The sequence below is a fragment of the Myiozetetes cayanensis genome, unplaced genomic scaffold, assembly GCF_022539395.1.
Source record: "Myiozetetes cayanensis isolate MyiCay16 unplaced genomic scaffold, myiCay2020 scf10, whole genome shotgun sequence".
Lineage (NCBI taxonomy): Eukaryota > Metazoa > Chordata > Aves > Passeriformes > Tyrannidae > Myiozetetes > Myiozetetes cayanensis.
In genome coordinates this window covers 13,419,491-13,431,927 of record NW_026086605.1, presented here as the reverse complement: position 1 = coordinate 13,431,927, position 12,437 = coordinate 13,419,491, and the positions used below count along the sequence as shown (strand labels likewise).

The window sequence follows — 12,437 nt, the reverse complement described above, 5'->3', positions numbered from 1 at the left end:
CATCCCAGGAGGTGCCTGTGTGGGTACATGTCTGGATCCCATGGCCGTGTTAGCACTTCCCAGTCCACCTGATCTTGTCCCTGGGCTGAGTGCAGGCACTGGGCTGGCAGGAGCCACTCAGCCCCCTCTGTCCTCAGAAAGCAACAACCCCAAAAATTGGCCTGCAAAAGAATTTGGTGCTGCATTCTGTTGGGGAAAACTCTCTGTCCCCACATGGACACCAGGTTTGGTCAGGTCCATAGGACCCTCCAGGTTCCTGGAGCTGAGGACAGCATCTGCAGAGCCTGGGGAGGCTGCAGAGACTGCAGGGACCCCCTCCCTGGGGCAGGAGCTGCAGGAAACATCTGAGCAGCCAGTAGCAGAGGTGAACAAACATTTCTAGAGCCAACAAATAACCTCAATTAAGCTCTGTGGCAGTGACCGATTCCAGCCGTGCAGCAATATTGGCTCCTTTAATTTTTAAGTGGCTGGAAATGGCAAGACTGGGAGCTGGGATGAGGGGACAACAGCCCTCTCTGTGCCCCTTTGCTGCCCCTCATCCTGTGGGGAGTGGAGCTGAGATACTGGCTGAGCTCCAGCCTGCCAGTCAGACAGCACTCTCCCACACTGGGATCTGAAGAAACTGGGAGACACAGCCCCTGGTTTGGTTAATCTTGGCCAAGGGCTCTTGCTGAAGTTTCCCCTCTCTCAGTCATCACATCCCTGTTGCCCTTCCTGCAAGAGCCAACAGCATCCCCTGCCAGGTACCCCTAGGGTACTGCAGGATCAAAGTGTGAAGCTGAGGGTGGCAAGGACTGAGAAAAAAATGCAGATGCCCATGCATGGCATTGTCCTGCAGAGCATATGAAGAGCCAGGGACAGGGGCATGGCCCATCTGACACTCCCCAGCCAGCCCAGTGCTGCATCCACACCCCACACGACCTGGATTTGTGCCGACACGGACAGGGTGAGCCTGGCCCTGAGGAGGGTTGGCATGGCAGCCTTGGCCAGGGGCCAGCCCCGGGCACCGGCAGGGAGTCCAGTGAGCAGCTCCTGCCTGCTGAAGCTCTGGGACGTTCTCAGATTTCCCCACGGCAGCCTCAGCCTGAGCATGGCCCACTTCCACCAGCCGATTTGTGTGCGAAACAGGGAGGGGATCAGGATGGGTAAAACCGGCCCAGCTTCTCCAAAAGCAGATTTTACACCCAAAAAAAGCAAAATAAAAGTCAGTGGCACATTAGTGTCCCTGCTCTTTCCTGAACACCCTCCAGCTCTAACGCAGCAGCCCCAGGAGGATGCTGTTACGCTGTTAGAGGGAAGGAGAAACTGAGACATGGGTGGCTTTTGCATTTCCCCAGCTGAGAAAGGATTTGCTACCAGAGAGGGCAGGGACCTCAGCAGGCAGGGCAGCAGTGCTGACGGCTGTGCCCTGTCAAGCTGTGGTGCAGGGGCTGGGGCTGGCCCAGCCTCACCGTCTGCAGGAATTTTTGCTGTGCTGCCAGCTCCAGACAAATCCCTTTTATTTGCTTGTTCAGGTTTCAGTGCTGTAATTAAGTCGTCTGAGCCAGCTCTCAAGAGAAAGAGGAAGAAAAGAAAAGAAAAAACAAGTGAAGGAGAGTAGTGTGGCGCCCTAGCCACCAGCCTCATTGCATCCTGCCTGCTCCTGCCTGGGGCACTGGCCAACTCTTTCCTCACGGGGTCTGGCTTCCTGCCCTAGCCCACAGCTCTGGACCTCCCTGGAGCTGGGACTGAGTAATTGGGAGTGGTTTGGTCCATATGGAGGTTTTGAGCCCCAGAAGTCCTGTATATGGTGGTGGTTTGTGGGGAAAAGCACCCCTTGAGTGTGAGCTCAGCCCCAGAATGCCCATGGAAGGGGTCCTGACAGCCCTTTCTGGGGACAGAGCAGCTCTGAGCTTCCTTCCCATGCTCCCCACAAATGAAAGTTTGCTCTAAATCACCAGTGCCGGGAGGTAGGTGGGATTTATTTTTTTTTAAGATAGCATTTCCAGCAGAAACTGGTGTCTCCCTGTCCTTCCCCACCCAGGCACAGAGCTGCTCCATACTGACAGGGCTGTGGTCACCTTGGTGGAGACCCCACTGTCACAGAACCTAGGACCCCAAGATGAAAACGGGCAGTAGTGGGATAGGATCCAAACTGATGGGGGTACAATTACATGGCTTGATGCATCCCCACTGCACAGGAGATGGCATCCCCATGCCCATGTGGGGTGAGAAGGGCAGGACCCACACCAGGACCAACTGTGAGCACCAGAATGGGCAGGAAGGCTCCTTGACTCAAGCACCCCCACAATGGACAAGGTAGCATCCACAGTGTTTGCACTTTCCCTCACCCCCATAATCATCCTTGTGGATGCAGGACAGTCGACTAGCCTCTTGGCTTTGACCTACATGTATGTTTTAAATAACATTAACTGAAATGGCAAAGGAAAGAGCTGCATGGAGGGGAAAGCATGAAGTCAGTCAAAAAAGGCCAAAGTGTTTCTGACCACAAGGGCAGTTTGGGCTGGAGAAAAGACAGCACTGAAACCACAAGTGTCTAGTTTCCTCAAATCACTACTTTTCTGGTTAAAAACAAAACAGAAGAGAGGATGTTTTGGCAGCAGGTTCCTCAAGTCCTGGGGAGAAGCCAGGCTGTCTCTGTGCTCAAGGAACACAGAACAGACATGAGGGTGACACACTGGGTGTCACAGCCAGGTCCTAACCTCTGCTCTAACTTCCCCAAAAATGCTTTTCACAGGGCAGTGATGCCCCTGACTTGCCCTCACTCTCCCAAAGGGAGGTGTCTCCACCCTCAGCACCAGGTCCTCCTCACACATGGCATAGGTGTCTCCGCAGTGTCCCAGCTGCCACCACGTCTCCACTCAGTGCCAGAGGACAGACCCACCCTGCTCCAGGCAGAGCTGCCCCTGGTCCTAGCCCTGTGGCACCAACCAGCCAGTATCCCCTCCCCGAGCACCCCAAAAGGATGTGTCACCCTATCCCCCACCCCCATAAAAACAGGCTAGTGTGCCAGGATTGTTCAGAGAAGGAGTTTTGGGCTAGAGAGTGCTTGCTCCAGAGATGTCCCCAACACACAGGAACGGTCATTGTGGACAAGGTGATCTCTGCAGCCAGACATCCTGTCTCTGGGCTAGTAGTAGTCCTCTTCACTGTCCCCGTAGTCCTCGGGTGTCACGTGGGCATTCGGCAGGGAAAAGTCTGTCAGGTTGAGTTGGTCTGAAACAGCAGCATGGGGACAATGTGACATTGCTGCCCTACAGTACCAGTCCCCTTCCCCATGAGGACCAGAGCCAAACCATGCACAGCAGCTTGCTGGGGCATCCCCAGCACAGCCCTGTGCTCCAACAGCTCCCGCTGCACCCGGCCCAGACATCCCTTCCCTCGTCCCCACGAGAGCGTGGGGACAAGGACACGGTGCTCACCTGGCGTGAAGACAGTCAGGCTGGCGACTGCCACCACCTCCCCGACGCTGTTCCTGGCGAAGCAGCGGTATGTGCCCTCGTCCGTCACCCGCACACCCTGGATCTGGAGCCAGCCCGTCACTTCATATTTCTGAGGGCCACCTCTGAACTGCAAGAAGGAGGGATTTCGGTGAGCACTTGTGGCAGAAACAAGGGGGCATCTGTGTCACAGAGCCCCGAGTCCCCTGTTTTGGCAGGCAGTGAGGTCCCAGGATTGCTCTGGTAGCAACCATGTTATTTTCTGTTTATCCCCAGGAATAAATAGGCTTTTCCTGACCCAGCTGGGCTGCAGCTGTGTTTGCAGGCTGCTATTATGGTGCAGTGGCCAGGGGTGGAGGATAGTAGAGTCTCCTCCAACCAGACAGGGTAGCCCTGCTTGGGGTGGAGATCCTTGCTCGGATCCTGCAACAGGCTGTGGGGAGGCCTGAAGGCCAGAAAGATGGAAGGGGACCAGCATATCACACCACAGCGGTGCCAGGTTTCACCAGCTCCCCTGGCTTCCCACATCCATCCCACCGTAGTTTCCTCCCCATTGGTGCCTGGCTGAGGTGCACAGCCCCTGTGCCTCTGCCCACACCCTCTAATAGCTAGATACGCCCAGCTGTGTGCTATATTTGGGGCTGGCCACAGGCAGGATGCTGACCCCTGGGTCTGTCAGCTCTGGGAGGGGTGCCCTGCTGATGTGAAAAAAAGGGCAGGGACTGCCCAGATATACCTGTAGGACTAGAGGATAACCCAGGTTGGAAGGCACTTAGGAGGGCCTCTCCTCTAGCCCTGACAGTACGATTGCAAATGAAACCAGCAAGCAGAACAAACTAAAGGCAGGGAGGTGGGAAACTCCCTGCTGCAGGACTCTGCAGGTCCTAAAAAATAACAGTAAGTTCAAAAACCACTAGAGGAAATTGCAGAAGAGAGCTTTGCTGATGGCTCCTATCACCAAGACACCAGCCCTGGCTCAGCCAGTCCTCGTCGTATGCAGTCTCCAGTCACCCCTTCTCATTCCCAGGCAGCCAGGCTCGGCCGTCCCCTGAGTATGACCACTGTCAGGCCTGGTTGTCCATGAGCTCTGAGAAGCACTGGGTCACCCCTGGCCCATGTCCACCACTCACCTGGACAGAGATGTGGGGGTCATCTCCAGGCAACAGCATGTCTGTGCCATCCTTCCTCCACTCAATGGATGCCATGGGGTAGGCGAAGACCTCGCAGCCAAAGACGACGTCCTGCCCGGTGATGTTCCATGTGTCATAGGGAGGAGAGGTGATCTGGGGCTCTGGGGAGGGAGGTACAGGAGAGCAGGGTGGGCTCAGAAGAGGTCCCACCCTTGGCAGGTTCTGTGGGCTCTCCTGGGCTGGTCTCTTGGGCAGCAGCATTTGGTTCATGTAGAGATGCTGGGACCCTTCCCATGCCCCTGTTCTCCCACCCATGGCAGACCCTCACCTTTCCCCAGAAGATGGTCCCTCCTCACAGCTGGGACTGTGGACTTCATCCCCAGCCCTCCAGGCCCTCTGGGGGATGTCATCCCTTCTGGCCTCAGTCTCCCCACGTGTGCAGTGATGCTCAAGGAACAGTGCAATAACAGCAACCCTACAAAGCAAAGCTCTCCTGAGGAATCGGAGCACACTCCTCCTGCAGTGGAAAGGCAATTAGGGTGCTCATCCAGCTCAAGGCTGCTGGGGATGGATAAGGTAGATGAGCTTCCAGCCAAATAAGGCCTCTGCTCTGACACAGGGCTAATGCCAGAAATGAAGGGAGTCAGCAGGTCCCCAGCTGCTGGATGAAGCCAGCATCTCCAGGTTCCACATCCCTTTCCTGGAGGGGTAGAGTGAGGACTACCCTTCCAACCCACAGCTGTTCCACAATCTGGCCCATAGCATGAGCCAGAGGTCAAGGCAAGTCTCCCACCTCCAAATACATCTGGCAAAAAAACTCAAGAATATAATGATCTACAGAAAATAAAGTCAAGCTGTGGTAGATGGCACTGGGTGACCTGTGCCAGTCTGGGCAGGCTGGGACACAGCCCCCCGTCAGTCTGTCCCCTCTTAGCCCCCAGCTGAGTCTTAAATGGGAGATGGAAATCACACAGCCAAGTCAAACAGACCCAGGTTTCCATTTGCAGGAGGCAGGAGCATTTCTCGGGAGCAACAGGCCAATGTGAACCCAGTACTACCGCCAAGAATTCACTAACAATTCCCTGGAACTTCCCCATCTGCTACAGCAGGATTTGTTGCTTCCCATAAACCCCACTCCCTCTTGGCAAAGCTGCTCCCAGAACTCTCCAAGAGCTTAATCCACAAGGGCTGCCCTGGAGCAGCAGGGTGGGGCGACCAGGGGAGACCTTGCACTGTATGGAGCAGCCCCCAGTGCTGCCTTATCCCTGTGGACACTGTGGGTTTGCTGTCAGGAGAAACAGTTAAGCCAGACCCCCTTGCCTGTCTATTCCCAAGAGGTACAAGCCTCCATCCATCCTGCAGCTCCAGAGGCACTACCTGACTCGCAGGGGCCCTCATGGGCCACGGTGAGGTTGGCATCAGGGTGGGCATGGGCAACTTCCAGGAACCTGCAGATCTGGGCATAGGTTTTCCCGTCGGAGCCACAGAGGGCCAGGTGGGAGAGGCAGGCACACTGGGGCTCGGGCACCTCTCCATGATGCAAGTCTCCGGCGTCCAGCCGGCATTCCAGGTGCTCCCCACACTTGCCATAGAAGTGGTTGGTGTTGTCCAGGTCGCAGATCTGTCCCTCCAGGTTGGCACATTCCCAGCAGCAGTCGCAGGCATCCCGCACTGTGCCAGCCAGGCACCCGCGAGGTGTCGGGCACTCCTCCGGCCGGCACTCGGCGCAGCCCTCCCCTTCCTCCAGCAGCCATTGCCAGCCCCGCTGGAGGTACTCAGAGGTGCTGGGAAAAGCCTGGCCCAGCTGGAGCAAAGCCCAGTACAAGGAGAGCAAGGAAAGCACAAGGCAAGAGGAGCTGAGGGGCTTGGTTTCAGACATCCTCATGACAGCTCCGCTATCCCAGTCCCACTGGCACTTGGATGGGTATCTCTGGCACTTCTCTGGCCTCCCTCTCTAGATCTGAGGAGCCATCCTGGCCTGTGAGGAGGAAGGAGGTGTGTTACCGGTGCAGGAAGAATCTCCCATTCCTTTGGCTCCTGGCTGGCTTGCCCTGAGCAGCAGTGATGCTTGATATGCAAGGGAGGGTTGGTCCCACCCCTCTCACCCACAGCCCCACCTTTCACACCCTGGAGCTCCCCAATCAGCTCCTGCCCTGAGATGCTGTACAACTTCTAGTCAGATGAGGTTGCTGACCCCAGCCCCACCAGGTTTCGTTCTTCTTCCCTGGCAGACCAGCATGCAAAGTCCAGCCTGCTTTGACCCCAGCATGGCCTGAGGAGCCACAGGCCATGGCAGAGCACTGGACAGGCTATTCCACATCATTATGGCTCAGCTGGTTTGTACCCTGCTCCTCACCTCCTCTCAGGAAGCTACTCTCAAGCCCCTTTCCTTTACCCATCAGTTCTCAAGAGTCACAAGCCCTTTTTTCCTCCCTCACCATCCATACAAGCACAGCGGACTGGCTAATCCTGCAGACAAGGTGCTCTTTCTGTGCTGGAGGCAGCCAAGCCAGGAGTATGCTTTTGTCCTCCTTCCCTCCCTGACTGTAACCCCTCTTTTTAGGCACCACACACTTGAGCAGAGGAAAAAACCCCAAGAAGGTTCTGTGACCCCGTCAGTCATTCCACAGGCAACTGAGGCTGAGCATGGAGGAGCTCAGCACACAGATGGGCAGCCAGTGGACTGACAGCAGACCCAGTGCCCAGTGTGGTCAGCCTGTACTAGCACAGCAGGATCACTGTCCCCAAACCCCAAGCCTGCATTACCTACCCAGGGTTAAGTAGGGGCTGATCTGCCCCAGGCTTCTCATTTCTGCTGGGGGGTACATGTGGAGTCTCAGAGCCTGTCCCTAGAGAGGGTGACAATCAACCAAACCCCTTTGTGAACATCCCCCCCCCCCCAAGTTACACCTTGGCTGCCTTCCCTGAGGCGGGCTGAAATTATAGTCCCCTGCCCCAGGGTGACCCAGCAGCAGTGAGCAGGGCTGGGGAGAGAACCCAGGTGGACAGGCTACCCTCTCTCCTCCTGCTGGGAACAGCACCGAGGGGCAGGCTGCAGCCCTCCCAGCTACACCACCCCCACTAACGCAGCCCAGAGCTGGGGTGGGGTGGTGACGATGGCCCGGACAGTGGCTTACATACATGCGCCCCCCTGATAACAAACCGTGAAGATTTGACCCGTTTACCAGAGACCAGTGAGGCCCCCCGGGAGTGGAAAGGGGCAGGGAATCCCTGTGCTGAAGCCCCCCCCACCCCAGCCCACTCTACCCCTGTCTGTACGAAGCAAGGCTGCATCCCCCGATGGATGTGGGGGGCCAGAGAAAGGGTGGTGAGTAACTGCAAAGTTGGTCTCTGGATCCCCACGTTAGGGGTGCAGACACTGGGGGTCCTGGATAAGTCCTGGGAAGGGGCACAGCGTCCCCTGGGGTCCCCCGAGAGCCACCCCGCCGTAAGCCGCCACTTACCGGAGGCGCCGGTGCCTGTGGCCGCGGGTGCGCAGTGCCCGTGGCGGCGGGGCTGCTGGCCCTCGGGGCTGCTGGCCCCCGGCCGCTCCAGCACCGCTGTGATGTCAGCGAAACGTGAATCCCCCCGCCCCTCTCCGGGCCCGCGGCCCATCCCTGGACCGGGACACGGGCTGGCCGGCACCCCTTCCATGCCGGGGTCCCGCCACGCACCGCACCCTGACGCCGGAGCTCTGCCGCTCCAGCCCCTCGGCACCGACACCTCCCCGCGGACCCCCACGCTGGAGTCACTCCCGGCCGTGTGCAGGACCTGGGCTAATGCTCGGCTCCATCCAAGGGGCAGTAAGGGAGTGGGGTGTGGGGCAGAAACCAGCTTTGCAGGGATCCTTGGGGACAAGTAAATGGGAGGGGTGAGCATGGCTAAGGAAGTGGTCAGAAGCACCTCTCAATCTGTAATTTGGTTGGGAAAGATAGGCTGAAAAGCTGAGCAGGTGCTGTAAGTAAATGGGGGGATAATTCCTGGGGGTATCTGCACTTGCCCCATTTCAGGAGCCAGGTATGAAGGGGGTATTGGGGAGCAAACAGTGGCATTACCTTGGCTGGAGCAGAGCTATCGGGAGCGGATGGTGGTAGGGATGTTCCATGCCACAGCAGTGCAAAACCATCATGCACAGGGCTGGGGCTCCAGACCTCCCTGGCAAGCTGCTTTGCTGCTCCCTGCCTCAGTTTCCCTGGCTCTGAGGAATGGGGGAGCCAGCGTGTGACTTTTCAGCACAAACATGTTGTACATTTGCATGTTGCTCCGCATGCCATGCCGGGGATGACACAGCCAGCTCCTCTCCTCCAGACAAGGAATTTGTAGGGTTTACTTCCCTGGGGAAGCTCAGGCAAAGAAAGACCCCTCTAAGGATCTGGTTTCCTTCACCACACTGCAAAAATCTGCTTTTGCTTTCCAACACCCTCCTGCAAATTCATTCCGGGTTCCAGGGCTTTCACTCAGTCATGTTGTGAATCCAGCCGTGTCTAACGATGGAAAATGCGCCAGGCTTCAGCCCCCCTAAATCTGTCTTTGCCAGCCAACCCCTTCCCCCTCCAGGCCCCTGCTGCAGAGGGGGGTTTCCTGGCAGCTCTGCCTTCAGTCTCACGTCCCACTCCCCCTCTGTGGCCCCCAGCCCCTTGGCTCAGGGCTGCCTCCCTCTCTGGCTCCCCTTGCCCAGTCTATTGAGTTTGGTCCCCACATGCCGCATGTTTTCAGGTCCAGCATCCATGAGTTGCTGAGCAGCTGGGGCTGCAGCTGTTTTGGGAGCAGAAAAAAATGTCAGGAAGAGTTGAGATTTTCCTACATGGACCCCCTGTGTTGGGTCAGAGCCTGAGCAGAGAGGAGACAAGCTGGAGGTGACCCAGACAGGGCTGCTGAGCCTCCTGGGCTATCCTTACCATGCCACCTTTCCCACCTTGGGGTGAAGCACTACCTGCACATTCAGGTATCCTTGCACCAAACACATGCCTCACCTGCCCCTGCTCCACCCAGGGGGCAAAGCAGTGGGGCAAGCACTGCCCCAGATGCCACCTTCTGCCCAGAAAGTTCCTGGTTGGGACAGAAATAGAGCCAGTGCTTAAAGCCCAGGCACCACTGAAAAGAGGGCCATCAATGGTTCCTGTTTATTTGTGTCTCTTGCCCTTGACAGGAGGGCAAGGGGAACAGGCCCTGATGCTGCTGTCCTTCTCCACACGTGTGGGGAAGAACCTTCTGCCATGTGCCATGGCTCAAGCACCTGGTATGTCTCTGTCTTTATAGTGTCACTGTGGCCTCTGGGTGGCTGGATTCATCTGAGCATCACTGTGGCATCAGCCACTCACAAGGTGAGGAGAGGCCAGGCCTCCAGATGTAGATCCCCTGGCCAGAGGCAAAATCCAAACACAGATCTGAGCAGGAACATCTCCAGCCATGGAGCAACACAAGCCTGAAAGCCATGGACAGCTCAGCTCAACAAGATGGAGCTCAAACCTGGCAGGTAATTAAACCTCCTGTTTAATGAGACTATTGAATGTGCTAATAAACAGTAGCAGGTATGAATGAGGGGTGGAAGATCTAAACCTGTGTTTAACAAGGAGTTCTGCTCAATCATACCTTGAGTCAATCAGCGCGGCCCCTGGCTGCAAATGGGGCTTGTGTTCCTTGGCACAGCTTTTTGGGGAAAAGGGTGGTTACAGCCCTATATGGCCAGGCACCAGGGTAAATTGCACTCCTGGCTCCCCATCTGTGCTGGCTAGCTCTCTCTCCTTTCTTCTCCCTTTTCCCAAGCCCAGTGAAGCTCCTGAAACTGGGCTTTGAAGATTGAACCTCAAGCACCAAAGTCTCCTCCTTCTCCCTGGTGGGTTGCTTCTTACCACTGTTTTCCCATCTCGTGATGGTTCCATTGAAGCCAGGAGTCCGTGGATGCTCCTGGCAGACCCACACCCATGGCATCCCTCCAGTCCTCTGTCATCAGATTGAAACACTGATGACAGAGCCATCACATCCAATCAGGGGTACCACACTGCTCATGGCTCCCCCCACAGCTTTGGGCTGATCTCCCAGACCACCCCACAGGGATCTGGGGCTTACGGCAGATGAAGCCAAGGAAAAAATCCACTGTGGAAAAAAAGCTCTGTGCCAAGTGACTCAATGCACGTCATGTCAGGCAGGGCTGGCGAGCAGCATCAGAGCTGGGCTGGTGGGGATGAAAATGTGTCCCATGTCACACCAGAAGCAAATGTCACAGGAGAGGCTGGGACAGAATGCTGCCAGCACACTGCCTAGGGTCGAGAGGGTCTCCTTCTGATAATACACCAAATCTCTCTCATTTTACATCAAACACTGCTGCTCCTCTCTGTTTCCTGTTATCTGTAGCAGCCTGACACAGCCGGGTTCTGGCCAGCCCACACCAAGGCTGCGCAGCTCTCGAGGTGTCCCAAGCCACATTCTGGGGCTCCACTGCAGGGACAAGGGATGGGGCAGCAGGCAAGTCCCCCTGTCTGCATGCCAGGCCAGACCCGCGCTGGGAAGCAGCCAGGCTCAGGTTTCTCTAGGCTTTTCCAGAGCGAATTCCTCTGAAGAACCAATCCGTCAGCAAATTCTTGGGGAAGCGGTTGCAGCTGTGTGCTGGGGCCGGGGGCTCTCAGGCAGCCCCGAGGCCCGATGGCCAAGTGGTAAGGGACATTCTGGTCCCCAGTCTGCCCGGCGTCCCCGGCCAGCTCTATCAGCTCTATTCTCAGAGGAATTCCGCCGCTTTCTTGGGGCTTTCCCACAAGCCCCATCCAAGCGCAGGTCATATAACTCGGGGCCTGGAACCGAAGAGGTGGGGGTTGCATTCCCGGGGGATGTCCCCGTGCCGGCATGGTGCCACGTAAGAATGGGTACCACCCGCCCGGCTACCCCAGCACCCCGACCCCGCAGCGCTCCCCGCAGTCCCTGCCTGCCCCCGCTCCTGCCCGCGGGGCTACCCCGGCACAGGGGTCCGGGCAAGAGGCTGCGGGGTCTCTGCTGCCACCTCCAGGGCACTGCTGGCCTCGTCCTCGTCCCCTTGCGGTGACACTGACCCTGTACCTGGGGGCTGCATATCCTGGGACAACGCATGGACACGTCAGCTCCACCACCCCATCCCCCCGAACGCTAAAAGCCCCACCATGAACAGATCCTGGAAGCCCCCACCGCGGTGTAGTGTCCTGAGGGGTTTGGGTACCCTCCTGGGATGTGGGGATCCTCTGTTCAGGCTGCTCTGTGTGCTCAGGGCTCCATGGACTCCCCAGACAGGGTGCTCCAGAGGGTGCTGCCAGCTCAGTGGCATCGTGTCCGCTGTCCCCTTTGCCACCTTCCCTTTCCCCAGCTTCCAGCAGCGCCAGCAGGGCTGGGATGCAGACAGGGAAGGTGACCCACCAGCAGTGTCTCAGCACCCCCTGCCACTGGGGAGGGGGAGCCTGCCCACTCCCCCGTACAAGAGGCTGCCCATTTCCAGGCGTCATTAAAGAGCAATTAGCTGGAAATTAAGCTGAGAACAAGTATTGATTAGCTCATTAAGGCTGGGGGAGCCGGCTGAGGCAGTAGGAATTGCTGCCGCTCTCCCTCATTATGGGCAAGGTTAAAGCTTGTGGTCGGGTAGCTCATTAAAGATGCCAGGGACCAATCGATGTCCCTAGCCCAGCGCTGCCCAACACCCCTGGTGACATCCAGCTGCTGCCTTTCTGGGACTGGCCCTTGACCTCTGTGATGAGCCAGCTCAGGAAAGGACTGAGCATCCTTGCTCCCCTGCATCTGCTGCTGCATCCTGGCCTCCCCTGCAGAGGCAGCGCTTTTGCCTTTGGGCTTGTCAGCCCCCCAAAACTCACTGACAGGTTCCTCCTGGCACAGTGAAGTGACTGAGTCT

General features: G+C 57.3%; 1 protein-coding gene across 1 annotated transcript; it reads right to left on the bottom strand.

The window, feature by feature from the left end:
• Positions 1 to 1,482: 1,482 nt before the first annotated feature.
• KAZALD1 (Kazal type serine peptidase inhibitor domain 1) lies at positions 1,483 to 8,140 on the bottom strand. The gene is made up of 5 exons (XM_050334847.1): positions 8,035 to 8,140; positions 5,948 to 6,548; positions 4,571 to 4,731; positions 3,423 to 3,570; positions 1,483 to 3,216 (listed from the first exon to the last, which is right to left on the bottom strand). The coding sequence occupies exons 2-5, from the start codon at positions 6,453 to 6,455 to the stop codon at positions 3,131 to 3,133; spliced, it is 903 nt and encodes a 300-aa protein (XP_050190804.1). The 5' UTR covers positions 6,456 to 6,548; positions 8,035 to 8,140; the 3' UTR covers positions 1,483 to 3,130.
• Between the last annotated feature and the right edge of the window lie 4,297 nt (positions 8,141 to 12,437).

Excerpts from the sequence above, each read along its gene's own strand:
- KAZALD1 (XM_050334847.1), bottom strand. The coding sequence starts at position 6,455 with ATGAGGATGTCTGAAACCAAGCCCCTCAGCTCCTCTTGCCTTGTGCTT. Across the intron at positions 3,571-4,570 it reads ACCCCCACATCTCTGTCCAG|TTCAGAGGTGGCCCTCAGAA; the intron begins GTGAGTGGTGGA and ends TCCTTCTTGCAG. Across the intron at positions 3,217-3,422 it reads CCTGACTGTCTTCACGCCAG|ACCAACTCAACCTGACAGAC; the intron begins GTGAGCACCGTG and ends CTGCTGTTTCAG.